Raw genomic sequence first — 25,370 nt, forward strand, 5'->3', positions numbered from 1 at the left:
TTGGAATAGGGCTATATTTTGTATACCACCTCTTAAGAAGGAAAGAAATTCCCCAAATTAACAAGACACAACTGTTAATGGAAATCCATTCCATACCTCCTGAAGCTGGTTGAGATAATTCCAAGAGTGTGCAAAGCTGTCATCAAGGCAAAGGGTTGCTACTTTGAAGAATCTCAAATATAAAATATATTTAGATTTGTTTAACACTTTTTTGGTTACTACATGATTCCGTATGTTTTATTTCATAGTGTTGATGTCTTCATGATTATTCTACATTGTAGAAAATAGTAAAAATGAAGAAAAACCCTGGAATGAATCGATCGGTGTGTCCAAACTTTTGACAAGTACTGTAGGTATTCAGACCCTTTGCTATGAGACCCAAAATTGGGCTCAGGTGCATTCTCTTTCCATTGATCAGCCTTGAGATGTTTCTACACCTTAATTGGAGTCCACCTGTGGTAAATGCAATTTATTGGACATGACTTGGAAAGGCACACACCTGTCTATATTAGGTCACACAGTAGACAGTGCATGTCAGCGCAAAAACCAAGCCATGTGGTCGAATAAATTGTCCGTAGAGCTTCGAGACAGGATTGTGTCGAGGCACAGATCTGGATAAGGGTACTAAAACATTTCTGCAGCATTGAAGGTCCCCAAGAACACAGTGACCTCCATCATTCTTAAATGGAAGAAGTTTGGAACCACCAAGACTCTTCTAGAGCTGGCAGCCCGGTAAAACTGCGAAATCGGGGGAGAATGGCCTTGGTCAGGGAGGTGACCAAGAACCCGATGGACACTCTGATGGCGCTCCAGAGTTCATCTGTGGAGATGGGAGAACCTTCCAGAAGGACAATCATCTCTGCAGCACTCCACCAATCAGGCCTTTATGTTAGGGTGGCCAGACAGAGGCCACTCCTCAGTAAAAGGCACATGACAGCCCCATGACAGAGTTTGCCAAAAGGCACCTAAAGGACCCTCAGATGAGCAACAAGATTATCTGGCCTGATGAAACCAAGATTGAACTCTTTGGCCTGAATGCCAAATGTCAAATTTGGAGGAAACCTGGCACCATCCCTATGGTGACGCATGGTGGTGGCAGCATCATGCTGTGGGGATGTTTTTCAGCAGCAGGGACTGAGAGACTAGTCAGGATCGATGGAAAGATGAACAGAGTAAAGTAGAGAGATCCTTAATGAAAACCTGCTCCAAAGTGCTCAGGACCTCAGACTGGGGCGAAGGTTCAACCTTCCAACAGGACAACGACCCTTAGCACACAGCCAAGACAACGCAGGAGTGACTTCGGGACAAGTCTCTGAATGTTCTTGAGTGGCCCAGCCAGAGCCCAGCTTGGACGTGATCGAACATCTCTGGAGAGACCTGAAAATAGCTGTGTAGTGACGGTCCCCATCGAACCTGACAGAGCTTGAAAGGATCTGCAGAGAAGAATGGTAGAAATTCCCCAAATACTGGTGTGCCAAGCTTGTAGTGTCCTACCCAAGAAGACTTGAGGCTGTAATCGCTGCCAAAGGTGCTTCAATAAAGTACTGAGTAAAGGGTCTGAATACATATGTGAATGTGATATTTCCATTTTTTTTTTCTATATAAATTTGCAAACATTTCTAAAAACCTGTTTTTGCTTTGTCATTATGGGGTATTGTGTGTGTGTATATAAAACGATTTAATCCATTTCAGAATAAGGCTTTACCGTAACAAAATGTGGAAAAAGTCAAGCGTTCTGAACACTTTCCGAATGCACTGTACTGCAGGATTTTGTTCCAACTAGGCACCACACGTGACCAACTGAGCCAATTGATCAGTTCAGGGATAAATTCGCCGAACTGATCAATAAATTCAACACACCTGGTCTTCCAGGTCAATTAAATCAAAAACATGACGTGCCTGCAGCACTCCAGGGCGAGTGTTGCCTAAGCCTGTTTTAGAGAGTCTGTTGATAAATTCAAATGAAAGGTACACTAAATTTAAAGGGATGGCTTTAGATAAATGTATGGAAAACCCTAGTGAATGAAAACTCCATGAGAACATCTATTGGCCAGCCAGTGGGAGTGTTTTCAGCTGTATTTCTGTGTTTTTTTATTTATACATTTGTAAAACCCTTATGGGGTATTGAGTGTAGATTGACGAGGGGAAAAAACGACTTAATCAATTTTAGAATAATGCTGTAACAGAACATAAATGTGGAAAACGTCAAGGGGTCTGAATACTTTCCGAATGCACTCTATATCTCACAGATAGAAAGAGAGGGAATATCACCACAACGATTAATGGGAAAGTGTCTTTTTCCAGTTTACGATTCTACATGTTGAATCGGCACAAAGAGCCACAGTACGCCGGCACCCAGCAGGTGGTCACTATGACACACCACTGCGACGGCAAGCGAAAGGACGGCCACCCTATGCTTTCTAGACTTCAGTCGTCTTGCATGAAGTAGCCTTGTACTTTGCTATCTAGGTTTGGATTTAAAATCAAAATGTTCATCTTGACGAGGAAATGTGTGATCAACAAACAATGAAATGACAACCGTACCAACCTGTGTCTCTATAGCAACTGAACCGTAATTTATCTTGGTACAAACAGATCATTACATTGAATGGAGCAAAACATCCTAGACATCCACCTGATGCACAAGGCTCACAGAGTAGAGAAAGCAAATAGCAACTATATTTCTTGTCCACTTGCAAACGTGTGTGAATGTGTGGGTCCCCGGGCGAGCATGTGTGTGAGTATGTAACTATATCGTAGCTTCAGTGCCTCTGCTCATTGTGAGAGCAAAGTCTAGCCAGTGGGGAATATTCACATATCAAAAATGAACTATTTCTAAGGCACTGGACACACAAACATTGGCCACACACTGGACTATATAGAAGCTGTATGTCTTTAACGTCTCAGAGTAGGAGTACTGATCCAGGATCATTTTTGTCGTAGGTCATAATAAATATGATTATATGTTAGGGGGGCTTGATCTGAGATGCTTTGTGAATAACACCACTGGCAAGATTAGGGTGAGGATAGTGTGAAGGAGGTAGAAGAAAAGGATGATAAAGGGATGGAGGGGTAGTAAGGAAAGCGAGAGGGACACGTACCACACTTCGTCATGCCCACTTCGTAGCACTTGCGGAGGCGGCACGCCTGGCAGCTCTTGCGGCGGTTCTTATCAATAGTGCACTGGTTGGTCGCCGGGCAGATGTAGTCATTGTGACCTGAGAGAGAGAGAGAGAGAGAGAGAGAGGGGTTTACAAAGGGTAGATAGGGAGAGAAGAGATAAGAGGAAGATAAATATTTGTTTAGTTTTATTCCATGTGTACATTGGCAGCTAAATACAAGAAAACAAATGTAAAAGGTCAGAGTGAGAGCGAGAGGAAAGGTTCCTCTACTTCAGGGATGGGCAACTTTGATGGGGGTTAGGCCACGAAAAAATCTGAACTCATCATGAGGGAAGGCAGTTGCTCGCGGGTCTGTGTACCCACATGTGCAACACCCCCCCCCACCACCACATTGGGAACAAAACATTTTTACAGACCCCTCTTGACAGTGGAGAGAAAGAATGTACGTTTAGAGTTCATTTCATGCAATTCTACACATTTTGCCATGGGGTGGAGAGAAATGAGAGAGGACTTTGGCAGACCATTTCCTGGCTTGTCTCCTTTTAATCCCTTTAAGATGTGAGATTCACACACATGCACACATGCGCACACACACACATTTTCAACCACTCCACAAATGTCTTCTTAACAAACTATAGTTTTGGCAAGTCGGTTAGGACATCTACTTTGTGCATGACACAAGTAATTGTTTACAGACAGATTATTTCACTTATGACTCACTGCATCACAATTCCAGTGGGTCAGAAGTTTACAATACACTAAGTTGACTGTACCTTTAAACAGCTTGGAAAATTCCAGAAAATTATGTCATCTGATAAATGATGTCAATTAGCCTGAGTCAATTGGAGGTGTACCTGTGGATTAATTTCAAGGCCTACCTTCAAACTCAGCGCCTCTTTGCTTGACATCATAGGAAAATCTAAAGAAATCAGCCAAGAATTGTAGACCTTCGCAAGTCTGGTTCATCCTTGGGAGCAATTTCCAAACGCCTGAAGGTACCACGTTCATCTGTACAAACAATAGTATGCAAGTATAAACACCATGGGACCACGCAGCCGTCATACCGCTCAGGAAGGAGACGCGTTCTGTCTCCAAGAGATGAACGTACTTTGGTGTGAAAAGTGCAAATCAATCCCAGCACAACAGCAAAGGACCTTGTGAAGATTCTGGAAGAAACAGGTACAAAAGTATCTATATCCACAGAAAAACAAGTCCTATATCGACATCAGCAAGGAAGAACCCACTGCTCCAAAACCACCATAAAAAAGCCAGACCACGGTTTGCAACTGCACATGGGGACAAAGATTGTACTTTTTGGAGAAATGTCCTCTGGTCTGATTAAACAAAAATAGAACTGTTTGGCCATAATGACCATCATTATGTTTGGAGGAAAAGGGGGGAGGCTTGCAAGTCGAAGAACACCATCCTAACCACGAAGCACGGGGGTGGCAGCATCATATTGTGGGGGTACTTTGCCTCAGGAGGAACTGAGGCATTTCACAAAATAGATGGCTTCACGAGGAAGGAAAATGATGTGGATATATTAAAGCAACATCTGAAGACATCAGTCAGGAAGTTAAAGCTTGGTTGCAAATGGGTCTTCCAAATGGACAATGACCCCAAGCATACTTCCAAAGTTGTGACAAAATGGCTTAAGGACAACAAAGTTAAGATATTGGAGTGGCCATCACAAAGCCCTGACCTCAATCCTATAGAAAATTTGTGGGCAGAACTGAAAAAGAGTGGGCGAGAAAGGAGGCCTACAAACCTGACTCAGTTACACTAGCTCTGTCAGGAGGAATGGGCCAAAATTCACCCAACTTATTATGGGAAGCTTGTGGTAGGCTACCCGAAACGTTTGACCGAAGTTAAACAATTTAAAGGCAATGCTACTAAAACCTAATTGAGTGGATGTAAACTTCTGACCCCCTGAGAATGTGATGAAAGAAATAAAAGCTGAAATAAATAATTCTCTACTATTATTCTGACATTTCACATTCTTAAAATAAAGTGGTGATCCTAACTGAACTATGACAGGGAATTTTTACTCTGATTAAATGTCAGGAATTGTGAAAAACTGAGTTTAAATGTATTTAGCTAAGGTGTAAGTAAACTTCCAACTTCAACTGTATGTAGATTGTCATAGTTGAGAACTTTTGACTGACAAAAACGGACCGTGGTCATGCATCTCAATGTGGCCGTATCCTTACCCTTTTGTTCTATCCTCAATATGTATTTCCTTCTCAGCATAGTGGTTCTAAATGCTTAGGTCGGGATTCAATCCGATCACGTTTTGTTGTTAACGTGCCATTTAATGGTAATTTCCAACATGCAGCGTTTACAGTGAATGTGGTCTCTGCGAACGCAGAAACATTGACTTTAAAATACACATTGTTGACAAAGCACGATCGGCTTGAATCCTGGCCTTGGTAAATCTGTCCCAAAGATAGCAGAAGAAAGACGTCCAATAGGATTGACAACACAAGCTATCTGTGAGGGTTGTCACTGATGACCTTATACTTATATATTGGTTTCTCAAATGATTGCCTCGCCTGGTTCATCAACTACTTCTCTGATAGAGTTCAGTGTGTCAAATCGGAGGGTCTTCTGTCCGGACCTCTGGCAGTCTCTATGGGGGTGCCACAGGGTTCAATTCTTGGACCGACTCTCTTCTCTGTATACATCAATGAGGTCGCTCTTGCTGCTGGTGAGTCTCTGATCCACCTCTACGCAGACGACACCATTCTGTATACTTCTGGCCCTTCTTTGGACACTGTGTTAACAACCCTCCAGGCAAGCTTCAATGCCATACAACTCTCCTTCCGTGGCCTCCAATTGCTCTTAAATACAAGTAAAACTAAATGCATGCTCTTCAACCGATCGCTACCTGCACCTACCCGTCTGTCCAACATCACTACTCTGGACGGCTCTGACTTAGAATACGTGGACAACTACAAATACTTAGGTGTCTGGTTAGACTGTAAACTCTCCTTCCAGACCCATATCAAACATCTCCAATCCAAAGTTAAATCTAGAATTGGCTTCCTATTTCGCAACAAAGCATCCTTCACTCATGCTGCCAAACATACCCTTGTAAAACTGACCATCCTACCAATCCTCGACTTTGGCGATGTCATTTACAAAATAGCCTCCAATACCCTACTCAACAAATTGGATGCAGACTATCACAGTGCAATCCCTTTTGTCACCAAAGCCCCATATACTACCCACCATTGCGACCTGTACGCTCTCGTTGGCTGGCCCTCGCTTCATACTCGTCGCCAAACCCACTGGCTCCATGTCATCTACAAGACCCTGCTAGGTAAAGTCCCCCTTATCTCAGCTCGCTGGTCACCATAGCATCTCCCACCTGTAGCACACGCTCCATCAGGTATATCTCTCTAGTCACCCTCAAAACCAATTATTTCTTTGGCCGCCTCTCCTTCCAGTTTTCTGCTGCCAATGACTGGAACGAACTACAAAAATCTGGAAACACTTATCTCCCTCACTAGCTTTAAGCACCAACTGTCAGAGCAGCTCACAGATTACTGCACCTGTACATAGCCCACCTATAATTTAGCCCAAACAACTACCTCTTTCCCAACTGTATTTAATTAATTAATTAATTTTGCTCCTTTGCACCCCATTATTTTTATTTCTACTTTGCACATTCTTCCATTGCAAGACTACCATTCCAGTGTTTTACTTGCTATATTGTATTTACTTTGCCACCATGGCCTTTTTTGCCTTTACCTCCCTTCTCACCTCATTTGCTCACATCGTATATAGACTTGTTTATACTGTATTATTGACTGTATGTTTGTTTTACTCCATGTGTAACTCTGTGTCGTTGTATCTGTCGAACTGCTTTGCTTTATCTTGGCCAGGTCGCAATTGTAAATGAGAACTTGTTCTCAACTTGCCTACCTGGTTAAATAAAGGTTAAATAAAAAATATGATTAGTGGTAAATAAGTTGTAAAAGCAGAAGGTATTTCTGATGTGAAATTATCTATTGAAGAACCTCACTATTTCCCTCTTTCCCCCTCTTCATCTCGAGTAGGTGTGGGCAATGTTACCCTATGAGGACCACTGTGGGTGCAGGTTTTTGTTCCAGCCAACCAGTCATACGTCCAACTCTACTCATTACTCACACACTTTGACGAGTTGAATCAGGTATGTTGACACTTCACTAAAGCTGCAGAGTTGTGTTTGTGTGTGTGTGTCCTATTCATGAATTTATTTAAACTGCTGAAAACACTCCCACTTGCTGGCCTATAGATTTTCTTATAGAGTTCTCATTCAATATGGTTTTCCATACATTTATTGAAAACCATCCCTTTAAATACCTTTCATTTGAATTTATCGACAGACCAGCTCTCCAGGACAGGCAACCCTTGTCCTGGAGTGCAGGCACTTCATGTTTTTGATTTAATTGACCTGGAAGACCAGGTGTGTTGAATTTATCCCTGAACTGATCAATTAAATCAGTTGGTCACGTGTGGTGCCTAGTTGGATCAAAATCCTGCGGTACAATACCTACGGAACTCCAGGAACAGGGTTGCACACCCATGCACTAGAATATATGAAAAGAGCGGTTCAAAATATTTCAGCGGTTGTGTCACATTTCAGAATCAATAAGAGACACTAAATCCAGAAGTGGAAAGAAAGCCATCGAAATATACAAATACTTGTTTGTTATTTGGGAAAAAATACTCTGATCTTGTGTATTATTTAGGATTAGGAAAGTTCTCAATTTTTTAGGCACAAAATATATTGGTGAATCAATAATACAGTGGTTTGATTAATCTTGAAAGTTGCCATATTCAATTGTTCCATCCCTGAAACAATAGGGGCTGAACAGTACTCCTATAAATCTACTCTAATAATCCTCACTAATCACTGAACTGTGATGACAATGGTCCAGTCGTCATGAACCGTGCGCCAGGCTCCAGGTTTAAACAGCCACGTATGGTCGCTGTTCCATAATGATTCAAATAGACTACATGTCCCGTATTACTTATAATACATTAGTCGAACATGATTCACAATCCTCAGGAACAACCACACGAACGAGACAGAGGAAAGAAAGGCTACTGATAATGGCTAATATATAACACGATACAAATTATAAAAGAAATACAGTGAAAAGTTTGGGCATATAAATAAAACATTCTAGAAATCATAAATCAACTTGGTAGGTTTGGCGCTATACTGTCATTTGCTCGTGGCTACTGAAACCTATAGCTTGGGTCTCTAAATTGCATCCCTTCAAGGTTATAAGGCCAGCATTTCATAACCGTCACTGTGGAAAATGTGATATGTTGATATGCTTCAGTTTGCTGCCATATGATTGGTGTCACATGTCTCCAGCGATCATGAAGGTAAAATAGATCTAAAACAATTGTCATTGATATTCACAATCCCCTTGTCCAAACGACATACTCATTTACATTGGGGCAAAAAAGTATTTAGTCAGCCACCAATTGTGCAAGTTCTCCCACTTAAAAATGAGAGAGGCCTGTAATTTTCATCATAGGTACACTTAAACTATGACAGACAAAATGAGAAAAAAAAATCACAAACAAGCAAGATTTCTGGCTCTCACAGACCTGTAACTTCTTCTTTAAGAGGCTCCTCTGTCCTCCACTCGTTACCTGTATTAATGGCACCTGTTTGAAGTTGTTATCAGTATAAAAGACACCTGTCCACAACCTCAAACAGTCACACTCCAAACTCCACTATGGCCAAGACCAAAGAGCTGTCAAAGGACACCAGAAACAAAATTGTAGACCTGCACCAGGCTGGGAAGACTGAATCTGCAATAGGTAAGCAGCTTGGTTTGAAGAAATCAACTGTGGGAGCAATTATTAGGAAATGGAAGACATACAAGACCACTGATAATCTCCCTCGATCTGGGGCTCCACGCTAGATCTCACCCCGTGGGGTCAAAATGATCACAAGAACGGTGAGCAAAAATCCCAGAACAACACGTGGGGACCTAGTGAATGACCTGCAGAGAGCTGGGACCAAAGTAACAAAGCCTACCATCAGTAACACACTACGCCGCCAGGGACTCAAATCCTACAGTGCTAGATGTGTCCCCCTGCTTAAGCCAGTACATGTCCAGGCCCGTCTGAAGTTTGCTAGAGAGCATTTGGATGATCCAGAAGAAGATTGGGAGAATGTCATATGGTCAGATGAAATAAAAAAACTCTACTCGTCGTGTTTGGAGGACAAAGAATGCTGAGTTGCATCCAAAGAACACCATACCTACTGTGAAGCATGGGGGTGGAAACATCATGCTTTGGGGCTGTTTTTCTGCAATGGGACGAGGACGACTGATCCGTGTAAAGGAAAGAATGAATGGGGCCATGTATCGTGAGATTTTGAGTGAAAACCTCCTTCCATCAGCAAGGGCATTAAAGATGAAATGTGGCTGGGTCTTTCAGCATGACAATGATCCGAAACACATCGCCCGGGCAACGAAGGAGTGGCTTCGTAAGAAGCATTTCAAGGTCGTGGAGTGGCCTAGCCAGTCTCCAGATCTCAACCCCATAGAAAATCTTTGGCGGGAGTTGAAAGTCTATGTTGCCCAGCAACAGCCCCAAAACATCACTGCTCTAGAGGAGATCTGCATGGAGGAATGGGCCAAAATACCAGCAACAGTGTGTGAAAACCTTGTGAAGACTTACAGAAAATGTTTGACCTCTGTCATTGCCAACAAAGGGTATATAACAAAGTATTGAGATAAACTTTTGTTATTGACCAAATACTTATTTTCCACCATAATTTGCAAATAAATTCATTAAAAATCCTACAATGTGATTTTTCTGGATTTTCTTTTCTCATTTTGTCTGTCATAGTTGAAGTGTACCTATGCTCAAAATTACAGGCCTCTCTCATCTTTTTAAGTTGGAGAACTTTGGTGGCTGACTAAATACTTTTTTGTCCCACTGTAGCTAGCTCTTATCAATTTGTAAATTACAGTGCATGGAGAATGGGGTTATTTCTATCTAAAAAAAATTCAGTTGATGTTGTTCCACTTGGAACGGACAGGTTGCTCAAGCTTATTCATCGTAAGGTGGTGGAATTATGAGGGAATTAAATCAAGGTCAGAACACAGACTATGTGTAGACACACCTCCTCCACACCTTCATGTCTTTGATCTCCACCCCAAACGGATAACGTGTGACGAGCATGCTATTCTCCTGCTTAAATTCAAGGTCAGAATACAGGTTGAGAGAAAAGTGCATAAAAATAGAATTGTGTTCCATTTACGCACGTTTAACTCGATACAGAATTCCCCCCTGCAATGCCTTCAGAAAGTATTCATACCCCTTGACTTATTCCACATTTTGTTGTTACAACCCAAATTCAAAATTTATTAAATTACAATTTCTCACCCATCTGCACACAATACCTCATAATGACAAAGTGAAAACATGTTTTTACATTTTGTAGCAATTTCTTTGTAAACTAAATACAGAAGTATCTCATTTACATAAGTATTCACACCCAAGTCAATACGTGCGATTACTGCTTTGAGTCAACTTGGGTATGTCTGTATCAGCTTTGTACATCTGGAGTTGGGGATTTTCACCCCTTCTTCCTTGCAGATTTTCTCAAGCTCTGTTGAGCGGCGGTGAAAAGTCATTGTCAAGTCTTTCCACAGATTTTCAATGGGATTCACGTCTGGGCTTTGGCTCGGCCACTCAAGGACTTTCACATTCTTGTTCAGAAGCCATTCCAGCTTGCTTTGGCTGTATGCTTGGGGTCATTGTTCTCTTGGAAAGTAAATCTTTGCCCCCAGTCTGAGGTCATTCTGAAGCAGGTTTAAGGTTTTCCCTTTATTTGGCTCCATTCATTTTCCCCTTTATCCTTACCAGTCTCCAGTCCCTGCCACTGAAAAGCATCCCCAGAGCATGATTCTACCACCATCATGCTTCAAAGTAAGCAGACGTAGCGCTTCAGGCCAAAGTGTTCCATTTTTTTCTCGTCAGACCACAACATATTTTGCCTTATGATCTCAAGTCTTTCACATGTCATTTTGCAAACTCCAGGCGTGCTGTCATGTGTCTTTTTCTCAGGAGTGGCTTCCATCTGGCCACTCCCATAAAGCCCAGCCTAGTAAAGTGCTGTAGAGAATACTGTCCTTCTGGCAGGTTGTCCCATCTCAGCTAAGGAACTCCATAGTTCTGTCAGAGTGGTCATTGGGCTCTTGGTTACCACCCTGACCAAGGTCGTTCTTTCCTGGTTGCTCAGTTTGTTTGGACAGCCAGCATTAGGCAGAGTCTGGGTAGTTCCATATTTTTTGGAGACAACTGTGCTCTTAAACTTTCAACACTTGAGAAATAGTTTTATACCCTTCCCCAGATATATGCTTCATCACAATTAAATCTTGGAGATCTACGGACAGTTCTTTGGACTTCATGGTGTAGTTTCTGCTCTGACATGCACTTTCAACTGTAGGACCTTATATAGACAGGTGTGTTTCTTTCTAAATCATGTCCAAGCAATCACAGGTGGACTCCAATCAAGCTGTAGTGACATCTCAAGGATGATCAAAGTAAATTGGATGCCCCTGAGCTCAATTTGGAGTATCATAGCAAAGAGGTATGAATACTTATGTAAAGTAGATATTTCTGTACCTAATTTTTAATAAATTTGCAACAAATTCTAAAAACATGTTTTTACTTTGTCATTATGAGGTATTGTGTGTAAAAAAATCTATTTTATCCATTTGGAATTCAGGTTGTAACACAACAAAATGAGGGGTCAAGGGGTATGAATACTTTGAAGGCACTGTATGTGCATGATCTGGAACACTGAGCCCTTACTACCTTGGATGCTCCTCTTGAAGAAAGCCTTGCAGCCCTCGCAGGACCACACCCCGTAGTGGTAGCCCGACGCGTAGTCGTGACACACGGCACAGAAGTGCAGTTCAGCCTTCCCTTCCAGCGAGATGACCGTCTCCTCACCCTCCTGCGAGCGCTTCCTCAGAGGCTTGCTGTCCGTCACACAGAGAGAATACAGACAGCAAAGACAACATGACTGATGATGTTTTGAAAACCATACAAAACAAGGGTAAAACTTTATAATGACATTCATGAATAAGCCTTTCAAAGTGCCCCCCTCCCTTCTGACCTTACTGACTCACCATCACAGATCTAACAGGACTGGATAGGTGAAAGCAATATGAAGAAAACACTGTAAATATAATCAAATTCTTGTTCTGTGGTGGAAACAAGATAGAGCAATGGCTCACACCTATCTAGTCCCTTCACAAAGAATAGGCTCTGAATTTTCTAATGAAATGCAGCAGTTGGAGGTCTGAAATGTGTGGGGGCTTTTGCCCAGTTTATAATTAGAATCAGGTTTGTTAGTGCTGGGCTAGGGCAAAAGCCTGCAAGGAGTGAAGAAACTCAGTTTCCTTCCTACCTGCTCTCAGATAGGGCGTGGGGCTCCGCCCAGGACACTCGGGTTGGCTGGCCTTGCTGTGGGCGAGATTGGGGCCGATGGTGCAGAGACAATGGAGGCCCCATGTGAGTTTGGGGGGGCCAGAAGAGGGAGGGACTGAGGGACTGGTGGGTGGATGGGCAGTCAGAGAGCGCGGGCCCAGCGTAGCTCAGCAGAGTGGGGCTGTAGAAGGACAAGGGGTTGAAGTCGTGCCCGATGTCAGTGTATGGCGAGGGGATGCAGATGGGGTGGGCCTCCATGGGCAGCGCCGGGGACGGGGCGCTGAAGATGGGCGAGAGGATGCGGCCACCGCGGCCAACACGGCTGGGATCCACTTCCTGCAGCTTCAGAAGGGTCGCAGAGTCACGCTCCGGGAGTGGAGACGCAGCCATTGGCGACTGCGGGAGCTCTGAAGGCAGGCCAGGGAGTCTTCTATATTGTGACATCAATGAGACACACCACTCCCAGTAGGAGGATGACAGTGTCCCTTGAAGCTGATTTAAGGTCAGTTGTGAATTTTTCCTTCATTAATGATTGAGATTATAATTGGGGGAGGAAAAGCTGATCCTAGACATGTGCTTATGGTCCCAACTGTAGGAGATCTCAAAGCAGGCTTTAGCAGAGGTCTATGAGAATTTTAGCAAGAGACTCGACTATAGGAAGTCTACAAGAGGATCTGGCTGTAATGCATCATCAGCATGGAACACGGTTTCAGGGGTTGTGTCACCAGACATGGACGTGGCTTTTTCACAGAATCGATAAGTGGAGTAGCAATCCATCCGTGTATGGATCTCTGACGACATCAAAAAATGACACAATGGCAGGGTCTCCGATATCAGGGGATTCCAACTGTAGGGAAAGAAAGAAAAGGATTGTGTCAAACAGAGCACTTCACTAAAACATCATACATTAAACTCAAACGAATTATTGAGAGCCAATAACATTCTATGCACAAAACCGAAGATGTTCCATAACTTTTTTTGTATTTTTAAAAAGGGGACTGCACTATCCAATCTCCTTTCACATATTTTTTTAAATTTTATGACAAGACAGTTTTTCTGCCTACTGAACATGACCCAGGTTTTCAACACTACTCAGATAACCTCCACAGCTCCACTCACTATAGCACTCTTTGTAATTGAGACCTTATTCAAGTACTGCCAGTGGCTACAGACATAGTTAGCATCTCATCAAACCATGAAGAATAAAGGACTACATGTGGAGTATTGAAAAATGAAAACGATCAAAGCCCAAAGACTAAACACCTCCCTCTACAACTGGATCCTGGACTTCCTGACAGGCCGCCCACCAGGTGGTAAGGGTAGGTAACAACACATCCGCCACGCTGATCTTCAACACGGGGGCCCCTCAGGGATGCGTGCTCAGTCCCCTCCTGTACTCCCTCTTCACTCATGACTGCATGGCCAGGCACGACTCCAACACCATCATCAAGTTTGCCCTGCATACCACTGCTGGCTTGCTTCTGAAGCTAAGCAGGGTTGGTCCTAGTCAGTTCCTGGATGGGAGACCAGATGCTGCTGGAAGTGGTGTTGGAGGGCCAGTAGGAGGCACTCTTTCCTCTGGTCTAAAAATATATCCCAAAATATCCCAATATCCCTGTGTAGGGTGCTGTCTTTCGGATGGGACGTTAAACGGGTGTCCTGGCTCTCTGAGGTCATTAAAGATCCCATGGCACTTATTATAAGAGTAGGGGTGTTAACCCTGGTGTCCTGGCTAAATTCCCACCTAATAATCCCCAGTTTACAATTGGCTCATTCATCCCCCTCCTTTCCCCTCTAATAATCCCCAGTTTAGAATTGTCTCATTCATCCCGTCCTCTCCCCTGTAACTATTCCCCAGGTCGTTGCTGCAAATGAGAATGTGTTCTCAGTCAACTTACCTGGTAAAATAATGGGAAATATTTTTTTCTGGTAATCTGTCTGGCCTTGTGAATGTTGACCTGTTTAAAGGTCTTACAGACAGCGTGACCACACAGTCTTCCAAAACAGCTGGTGCTCTCATGCATACTTTAGTTTTGCTAGTCTCGAAGCGGTCTTGGAGCCTGTTGGTCAGACACTCGATGCTCCAATACCACTTGCCAGATGATAAAAGAGTGGCTCGGGTGACTGGATCATTAACGATCTTCCGGGCCTTCCTCAGAGACCGCCTGGTGTAAATGCCCGCACACACCCTCTGTGGAGCCTTGCGGTTGACGGCGGTGCAATTGCCATACCAGGCGATGATATAGCTGGTTAAGATGCTCTCGATGGTGCAGCTATTATACTTCTTGAGGATCTGAGGGCCCATGCCAAATTTCTTCAGTCGTCTGAGGTTGAAGAGGCACTGTTGCACCTACAGTGTCGGTGTGATTTGACTATGTCAGATCCTCTGTGACGTGCACGCCGAGGAGCTTTTGACCCTCTCCACTGCAGTCTTGTCGATGCAGATGGGGGCGTGTTCATCCCCGTTTCCTGTAGTCCGCGATCAGCTCCTTGGTTTTGCTGATGTTGAGGGAGAGGTTGTTTTCCTAAAAGTGTGCGCTTTCCCTTTAAGACCCATGACGTCATTCACACAAAGTTAGTTCAAGGCTCGAGCAAAGATGGGAGAGATGAGAGGCATGGGAGACTAACTGAACTTGTAATTTTTTGGTTTGAAAATCAGCAAAATTTTGCGTAATGTTATCACAAACAATGTACTCGGGTAGAGAATAGATGTTGGCTTCAGCTGTAAGCTAGCAAGGAAAGTTTGCCTACAAAGCTGGAAGCTCTTCCAGCCTTGCAGTGGTCTAGCCTGTACTGGACATTGTTTTGGGAACAGTAATTAACAGTTTCAACATTTCTATATGCTGTTTTGCATTATTCAAGTGTGATAACTTCTGCGCTGCATAAGTGGTAATGCAGCCCAGACACCCATGAGGAATTACTGAAGTCACTGGAAGGCTAGAGCTAGCAATAAGTAAGTGGAGCAGGCACGGTGCTCTCGCGCTGTACGGGGACATCAGCTGTGCTAATAGACAGACTTGATCCTCTCTCAATCAGTAGACGACGTGAGATACTTGACAGAATAAATTATATTACAGAGACATTTCTCATGTTCTAGTATCGAAAAAGTACTGGTTCGGTATACCATGCAACACTAAGCTGATATGGTCCTTAACCCGCCTCTCAAATCACCTAATGATGACAGAGTGCTACAGAGCAATATACATTTATGCAGGTTACCTTTGGTTGCTTGGATAGAGGGACAATGGTGGACATCTTGAAGCAAGAGGGGATTACAGACTGGTTAAATATGTCCTAAGAAACACACCAGCCAGCTGGTCTGCGCATATCGGATACCATCTGGACCGGCTGCTTTGAGAGTTTTCTCACGGGTGAAAGTCTTACCCACGTTGGCCACACCGATCCCACAGTCCTCTTGAGCAGAGGGGGTCCTCGTAGGAGGATCGGGGTTAATTCGACAGGAGCATAAAAAAACATTTATCTCCTCTCTGAGAGAGGCATCGATGTTCGCCACACAGCTGGGCTTCCCTTTATAATCCATGATCATTTGTAGCCCTTGTCACATGAGTTTGGCGTCAGAGCCTTTACGGAACCAACAGAGCACACACGCATACACAAAAACATAGAGACAGGGTTGGGGACTAATTACAAAAAAAACAACCCCTTACATTACCACCAACAATATTGTTAATCAGATTACAGATACTTTTGAAAAAATGTATGATTACTTCTCGGATTACTTTTCAATTCAGAAATTATTTGACACCTTTCTGATCTCAATGACATTCAAATCAGCATAGGAAAAAGGCGCAAGTTTATGTTTTTCAACCCGAGAAAGTCACGAGACCACTATGATGACACATCAAATGTGCTTGATGGATTGCGGGAAAAAAGCAGGAATGGACTTTTTTTAGGCTACAGTCCAATCTATGTCTTCCAATGGTGCGACTGCTGTCGGCATCCAAAGATTATCCAACTTGATTAAACGCTTGGAGATAAGAATGACAGCAGTGTAGCCTACGGGCGATACGGATCACTTATTATTAATATCTACATACAGCATTGTTATGAATCACACTGCTTCACTGTAATTGAGCTATTTACAGATATTATTTGTTGTGCATGGCTGATCACAAATGTAGGCTATATGTGTATTTTAACCCAATAATGGTTGAATTTAAGAACTATAAGCTGCCTATAAAGAATTGTTTTTGATAGGTAAAGATATAGCATAATCGTATTATTGTCTGTAGTAGAAAGAGGTGGGTTAGAAAAAGCCTACATAACCATCCCTTAAAGTCAAATGCAACATCCATTTATGGCCAACTATGTTAACCTCCAACATTGATTTATCCTGCAATAGATCGGTAATATTTATTTTGTCATCTTCTAATGCCTCTTACTGAGTTTGGGTAATCCAAAAGTTACATTACTGATTACAAACTGTTAATTGTGCAATTGATAAATACTGGGTCTTCTCCGTGTATTGATTGATTGTGACACTGCAGGACGTCTGACTTGGTGCAGGACTCACATTACGACAGTCCAGTGCTCTGAGTGCAGTTTTTATGGGAAGCCAGCCAAAATGAACGTACCTTAACCCCAATGGGTAGACATATATAGAAACAAAAAACAGACAGACACATGCAGGGTCATCCCTAGCTACTAAGCGCGGCTGGTAGGGGGCCCACTTTTTTAGTAGGAAAATCTGGTGGGTGAACCAGATAATTACTGATCTTATTGACTAGGTGGGTTCAAGCCCGGGTCTCATGCACACTGCAAAATTGTATTAGCCTGCTGAGATAAAGGCTAAGCATTTGTTTATGGAGTTAATGTAAGTGTTCAGGTCTCAGTTAAGAATTACTACTACCACCTTACAATGGCAAACCAGGCAAGCACAGCTAGGTTATGTAGTTGAAATATACTATACCCAGGGCTGGTGCCATCCCCTAGTGCCATTGTGGCCTTGAGCAAGACATTTAACCCCTAAACTGCTGTATGGCTGACCCTGTGCTGCTACCAGCCTTTTGTGTAAATAGTGTGTCAGAAATGTATGCACTGTGACAGAAGACATACCCACATTGGTGTGTACACACAGACACACACAGGTTTCAGACAAGCTCAGGTAGCAGGCGTCTGTTGCCTTTTATGACCCATGTGTTGCTGGGAAACACAGTTCCAAGGAGAGGTTAATCATTCTTAAATGTAAATCATTGTTTAGTGTTTCCCCTTAGCAAAGGCTATATGGCACACTTTCACTGCTACTTCAACAGGCTAGGAATATGCACACATCCCAATGCCCAAAATGTAAACATAGCTGAAACCATCCCATCACGTTTTGGACGCATGACAGGCTGACTACACCGCTCAAGTCGCGTGTGCGTGAGCATTGCAAAATACATTTTGAAATCTATATTATTAAATTATTGCACCCACACTGCTCGTGCGAGCCAACGAGCGTCTGCATTGCCAAGGGCTAAAATAGAAGTCAGTTCTATTTCTGATGCAGTTCGCGCTGCAAGTCCTGCCTCTCCCATCTCCTCATTGGTTTATAGAAGCAGGTACACACGTGCCATCTCTTCATTGGTTATACCCACGTGGGTGACTGAAAGACGAACGAGGTAGGTGTTGCACCTAATTTATGAAAGTTGCCAATCACAATATAAAGTCAAGAAAAGAAAAAGCCTAGGAGGAAGAGATGACTAGAAACGATTCGGTTGACCGTTTTATGTGTGGATTAATTGTCAGAGTAGAGGACCTTGTCCATTTCAGGTAAAATAACAACTCAATGTTTATATCCCAGGACAAATTAGCTAGCAACAGCAAGCTAGCTAAATAGAACAAATCAGCTAGCAAGTGCAAGCTAGCTAGCTAAATTGCCATAAAGGTTTAATGCTTTTCGACCTGTCCCCAAATTAATGTAATTATTTCAGAGTTTGTTTTGATATTTTAACCTGCGTGTCGTGATCGCGATTGGTGTGGTGGGACAAAATACATTTATGCACGATGGCGCACATGCGCAGCTGGTTTGGGTTCCATGTGAGGCAGTTATGACAGCTAGCAAAATAGGACAGGAGCAGTAGAGCACAACTGTAAACAAATTTAAATAACTCTATTAGCTGGTTAGCTAGCTACTTTAATTATCTGTGGTGTAAAACAAATCACTTACTGACAACAAGCGCTCCTAGGGCTTTATTTTAACTAACCTAATGCAATGGTAAATCTTAGTGTTGGCGGTAGCGCTATACTGTAGGTCCAGGGGTTTGTCAGAAATATATCCCACTCTACCCAGTGTGAAGCCTTCCACGGTAAATCCATGTCCTCTACAAACGTAACAAGAGATTAGCGACAAGGAGGAGCCATGAGGTTGTGTTGGTTCGTTTATACACCGATTCATGCTGCCGCTACCACTGTTGCTGCGCAGTAGGACTCGCAAGTCACCAATTCCCGCCAAACAGTGTATGCTCGCTGCCCTCTGTCTCAGGGTGTTCAACAGCGATTTCTCATTTAGTCTTGTCCATCCCAGCTTGAGTACAGACGAGCCAGTGTATTGTCTAGCTGTGCTATTTCAACACTGAGAACTGTACTCTGTCTAGAATAATACATCGGTCTTGAATAAATCCACATGTAGTCTAGAGCTGGGAAGATAAATCGGAAATTTTCAACACCGACCATATGATCACTTGTCGCAGGCATTTTTCTGATATCGTTCATTACGATAAGTAGACTATACTAGAGAAATGTGAAGTTTGAAATGAAATACGTTGGGTGATTGGGTGATATATGGGTGATTTGTTAATGGGACAATTGATGGCAACAACCATCAAACTAGTAGCAGTAGTTTAAAGGATACATTTTTTTTTAAAGTATCATTCTATTTATCGTTATCGCATCAATTTAGGAAATTTTTCGCCGTATGGATTTTTGTCCATATCGCCCAGCTCTAATGTAGTCCAAGACTTATTCTTGTTTTTTGGAATTTCTCAGATTGCAGTGAACAATATATTTTAAGCACAGTTCGGCACCAGTTCTGCATTTTAAATGTAACTTTTGATCTAGATTTCTCTGGTCTAGATTATCAAAATCATACACATGAACTTGGCCCTTGCAAAACACAGGCAATAGAGGACAAACATATAGCAAAATCATAGTCATACAAATATTCCTTTTTTTAAATGTTATAAATCCAAGTTGATTGAAGTTTGGGATATTAATGGCCTTGGTGTTTTTTGTTGCCAATTTTAAGTATTTTTTAAACATAAAGCACAATTACTAGAGCATTCTGCATCCTTAATTATTATTTCAGGGCGAAAGCACATGAAGGGGGACTTTTGGTGTTTCGTTTGAAGCAGTGACCTTGCCTTGAAAGCAGCCTCCCCACTACTCAGTCCTGAAAACAGCTGGCAATGAAGCGTGAGAGAGCAACTCCCACCTACTAAACCTACTGAGTATGGATAAGATACAGGGCCAACACCATCTATAGAAGACCAACCAACACATTTACTTTCCCTATTTGGAGAGCTTTGCTGCACATTAGCCCAATCTAAAGTGCTAGGCAGAAGATTCCTAATGGACAGACTTGTGCACACTGGCTATTCAACCCCAAAAAACGGCACCTCATCCCACATGCCTGATGTTATAACACCCACACTAATCCAACATCACCTTATACCATCATGCCACTACTTGGCCAATTCAGAGATGCAAGAAACCCCAGCCTCGTGCTCCTACACATTACAGCACAACTACGAAACCCAAATGTTTGTGTTGGCTTTCCCAGCAAATGCCTAGGCTTTAGCTCAGCAGGCTAGCACAGACCCAGCAACTCCGAGCCAAATTGACCCCGGGGACAGATAGGATAGATACATAAAAACATCAAATGTCATAGCAGAGCTGGCAAAAAGCACATGTGCCTTCACACCGGAGATCAGGGTTCAGATCTCCCCTTTAAGAATCAACTATATGTTTGCATTTGTTGCACATCCATACACCAAATTACTTTCATCTAACCGTACCCAGAAATGAAAGAGGTGAGCCAATAGCCAGCTAGACTGTTACTTGCCTGAGCATTTTCTACATTGAATCCATGCTTCTGAGGCTCTCATCTGCCTCACTGAGCTTACGTGTGTAAAACTACTGGGGAGTGGTGCAAGGACCCTTATCCCTGAGATACTTAGAGGAAGTCGAAAAGTGTACAGTACTTAATTTCACTCAGCAAAATGCCTTAAGAGGTACTTTGGACGACTGCCCTGAATATCCCTAAGCCCACGAACTCCAATCCCAAACCATATTCACCTCCCAGTTTAAGTATCCACACTCCACTAGCTGAAAGCACACAGCTTCTAGAGAAAATCTGCTCAAACCAGTCATGCACAGGCGTTGCCGTTTGAAGATTTGTACAGCGCGTTTCTCAATTACAACCAAAACCTCATCCTTGTTGTACTGTACCAGGCATTCGCTGACCCAAAAATACTGAAAAGTAATGGTTGGAGATTTGACCTTGGGGGTACTTTTTTTTTTACAAAAACAGGACACCCCCACATATAGGCCAACATGCTTCCTAGAGCAAAGGCATTTGTCTAATTTACAAACTACATGGCATAAGGCCAATAAATATGAATTTTGACTGTGTTCCAAGATCCCCAAATAGGCTTGGCTGATTCTCAATGACATGTCAAAGATGAGAAGGAAAGAACAGAACATGACAAAAGATAAATGGGAGAAACAAAAATGTTGTTGAAAATATTGACCTACATATTTTTTTAACCTTTATTTAACTAGGCAAGTCAGTTAAGATCAAATTCTTATTTACAATGACGACCTACCAAAAGGCCTCCTGTGGGGATGGGGGCTGGAATTAAAAATAAAATATAGGACAAAACACACATCACTACAAGATAGACAACACTACATAAAGAGAGACCTAAGACGTCAACATGGCATGGCAGCAACACATGACAATATATTAATTTAGGGTTGATGGAAAATCAATTCAAACCCGTTCCTATCTCAAATTACCCACTTGATTGTTGCAATTTTTCTAGCCTAAGCATAATCATCTTAGACTAAAGAGCACATTCTCTGTCCAAGACACATGGATGCAAAATTTAGAGAGAGTACCAATGGACACACCACTATTGAGGTTATCTGAGTGAGCTTTCTCTGAAAATGGTTTACTGTCAAATAAGTACATATGATTGTACAGCAAGGCAAACTACAGTGTAAGTTACCATTTCCCAAACTAGGGGTTGTGACCCCATGTGGGCTCGCCTGATTTGAAAATGGGGTTGCGAGAGAAATTCTGAAGAAAAAAATTGCACTTGGTTCACAGAACCAGGGTTACGTGAGTAACCTCCAGTATCCGCTAAATGCGGTTGTAATAAACAGTGGTTTCTGTTTACTTCCTATAAATGTTGCTCTAACCTTTTAATGGTTTAAGCTACAAAATCTTATGACCCCATCACTGAAAGATACAACTCTCAGAAGCACATACCGTATGTGTCGTCTGTTTTCCTCAGAACCAGGTAGTAAATCAGACTGGTCGAAAAAGAACATCAATTATGTTATTTTCTACACAGAAGATCATACACAATTATTGCCTGATGTTTTCCTGAACTTCCCAATGCCTTTCTGATTCACTTCAAACCGTACTTCCTTCAGATTGAAATATTATTACAAATCAATCTAAAACAGTTTGACAGACTGTCATAGCTCCAATTAAAAAGGTAAAAATGTGTTTTTAATTACATTAATTTTTTTTTTTACATGTTGGAGTTGCAAAAAATTTGTTTTATATCAAAATGGAGTCATGGGCCAAAAAACCTTGGGAACCCCTGGTGTAAGTGGTGACGAATAAATCATATCAAAGTAATCCACTATGTGGTGGTGACAGTGTAGCCAAACTGACATTTTTCATTAAGATGAAAGTATTCTTGTGAAAAACCTTTTAAGGCTACTGCATGAATGAAAAGATGAATTGGCCTGAATAAATTCAAAACCCTACCTACATACTCAATTTGGTTGGGTCCATTGATGATTGCCCATTAAACCTGTGCTAAAGGAAAGTAGGCTATTCTCAAATAAATGATTGACTATTTGAGAGTGAAAAGTTTGTGGCTGTGTGGTTATGACACTGTGGATCCAACACACTCCTTTATAACTGTACTGACATCCTGTCAGCATATGCGTATGTCGCACGTCACTACTGCACTGGAGAGGCTTTTGAACGTAAACTAAACATTTTTATCAAAATGCGTTCTGGAACATGTGAACTTTTATGTGCCTTAATAAAAAAATGCGTATGCCATCTGTAAATATGAACAAAATTGTTAAATTACGAGCCTAGTTGGCTGAGATAATGGATGAGCTAGACCTGCTGAGAGATGAGTTTGGATGTAGCATCTTCTGTCTATAACATGACCTGGTCAGTATGTGTAGGTAATCCTTTCTAACGTGGCTTTTTTGAAAGACATCACGAAGAACTTCAAGCGTGTTACTAATGCTTTCCACTTTCTGGAGGACGATCATGCTGACTCTCTGACTCAAATCAGACAATGAGGAAATTCACGATTTAGGTCCAAAAGAGATATTGAACCAGACATTGTAGAGTCTTCTGATGACAGTGATGGGGAATTAACGCCGACCAACAGTGTTGTTGTCACGGAAGAGGTTGTCCAAGTTGAAATCAGTGGAATGCTCAGTGGAAGCAGAGTATGATAGCCAAGGAGATGGAGAGTGTCAAAAACAGAACACAGAAGGTTGTTGTATAAAACATGTCTCCGGATTACATCTTCAAACTAAGGAAAATCACGGCATCCGTGACAGAGAGGATGCCCATGTATATGGGTAAGAGTCTAGCTAGCTACATTTTCAATTATTATACATTTCAAATTTTGTCAGAAAGCTAACATTGCACCTAGTTGGTTAGCTACCTGTAGAGACTGTAGTGTGAAGAACAACTTGACCCGCACCTAAGTCAAATTAGGATATAACGTTAGGCCAACGAGACAGTGTCCAAGTTCTAAAATTGCTCTGCTTTTATTTCGTCACACTCGCAAACGTAAGCTATTTTCTGTAAATAGCTCGCCATTAACTTGTAAATAATGATCTTGACAAAAGTTAAGACGCTGTCAGCTTTGATATGGTCATTATTTGACCTGGCTAGCCAGCTAACAAACTAGAAACTAAACTAAACATTGTTTAGAAAGTTTACTTTAGTTACCTGGTTTGCTAGATTGACATATACTAAATGTATTTTTAAACAGATGGGTTTGATGATAAAATACAACACTTATGATATTTTGGACCACCAGGCTGCTGATTTCATGTTGGATGACAATAGAATGATGTCACTGTGACAACTGTCTACAGACATGTCGATATACGTAGTATAAACCAGCCTTTAGTGTCGAAATCTTTGGTTGTTTAGTACACTACCGTACTCACTCTGTTTAGCACATGGCTTCACAGGGCTCCTGAGTGGCGCAGCGGTCTATGGCACAGCATCTCAGTGCTAGAGGCGTCACTACAGACCCTGGTTCAATTCCAGTGTCACATCCAGCCATGATTGGGAGTCCAATTGGCCCAGCATCGTCCGGGTTAGGGTTTGGCCAGGGTAGGCCGTCATTGTAAATAAGAATGTGTTCTTAACTGACTTGCCTAGTTAAATAAAAAAATAAACATATGACTCCTCAAAGAGATGGGTGGGACTAACTAAGTCTTAAGAGGATGTGAATGATGCTGAATGGGTGTAGACAAAGAGCTCTCTAGTAGGTTTACCAAAACATTCAAGGGCCATTTTCTCAAAAGTGGGGTTACAAGTTTATTAACTTTCAAAGCAGAATTACTTTCCCATTGTTCCTCAACTGTAGTGTATGATATACAATTTTCTAGCTCTGAGACTCTATTTTATCCAATGTAAAAAAGATCAAATCGAGCCGGTCGGTCACAGAAAACTTGAAAGCCTCTCCTGTAGCGAATGGTTTAAAAGGGAGATCCCCCATAATTGGGCCTATTCATATTATTATTTATCTTTATCTTATATTTTCACTGAAATACATATTACACAATATATTACACAATAATCATGTAATAAAAAATGTTATAAAAATATGCAAACCTTTGTCACAAACGCACGCATTGGCTTGTTCAGGCTTCCATTTCTTTGGAACCAATTGCTTTTTGAAAAAATATATAGATGGTGGGGTGACTGATCAGGTAACCTAGGCAAGTCAGTTAAGAACAAATTCTTATTTAAAATGACGGCCTACACCGGTCAAACCCGGATGACGCTGGGCCAATTGTGCGCCATCCTATGGGACTCCCAATCACGGCCGGTTGTGATTCAGCCTGGATGAAACTCCAGAGCCTGTACTGTATGACAAAGGGATTAATCAGTTGTAAAATGACTGTTCTCTCTGCAAACGACAGGCAAGCGGTACCAGAGCACCAAGTCTAGTTCCAAAAGACTTCTAAACAGCTTCTACCCCCAAGCCATAAGACTCCTGAACACCTAATCAAATGGCTACCCAGACTATTTGCATTGCCCCCCTTTTACACCGCTGCTACTCTCTGTTATCACCTATGCATAGTCACTTTAATAACTCTACCGACATGTATTTATTATCTAAACTAACCGGTGCCCTGCACATTGACTCTGTACCGGTACCCCCTGTATATAGTGTCGCTATTGTTATTTTACTGCTCTTTAATTACTTGTTACTTTTATTTCTTATTCTTATCCATATTTTTTTTAAACTGCATTGTTGGTTAGGGCTGTATACCTGTTGT

General features: G+C 42.2%; 1 protein-coding gene across 3 annotated transcripts in view; it reads right to left on the reverse strand.

Annotated features, from left to right (window-relative positions):
- The window catches only part of esr2a (estrogen receptor 2a), a 56,981-nt gene that overhangs the window by 10,176 nt on the left and 21,435 nt on the right, over positions 1–25,370 (reverse strand). For all 3 annotated transcript variants that reach the window (XM_024420557.2, XM_042321769.1, XM_024420556.2), the window contains 3 exons: positions 12,562–13,428; positions 11,964–12,130; positions 3,102–3,218 (listed from right to left, as the gene is read on the reverse strand). In XM_024420557.2, coding sequence (XP_024276325.1) covers positions 3,102–3,218; positions 11,964–12,130; positions 12,562–13,025 — 748 coding nt within the window. In that variant the 5' untranslated portion in view covers positions 13,026–13,428. The remainder of the gene's footprint in view (positions 1–3,101; positions 3,219–11,963; positions 12,131–12,561; positions 13,429–25,370) is intronic.

Source organism: Oncorhynchus tshawytscha, linkage group LG05 (assembly GCF_018296145.1).
Source record: "Oncorhynchus tshawytscha isolate Ot180627B linkage group LG05, Otsh_v2.0, whole genome shotgun sequence".
Classification (NCBI taxonomy): Eukaryota; Metazoa; Chordata; class Actinopteri; order Salmoniformes; family Salmonidae; genus Oncorhynchus; species Oncorhynchus tshawytscha.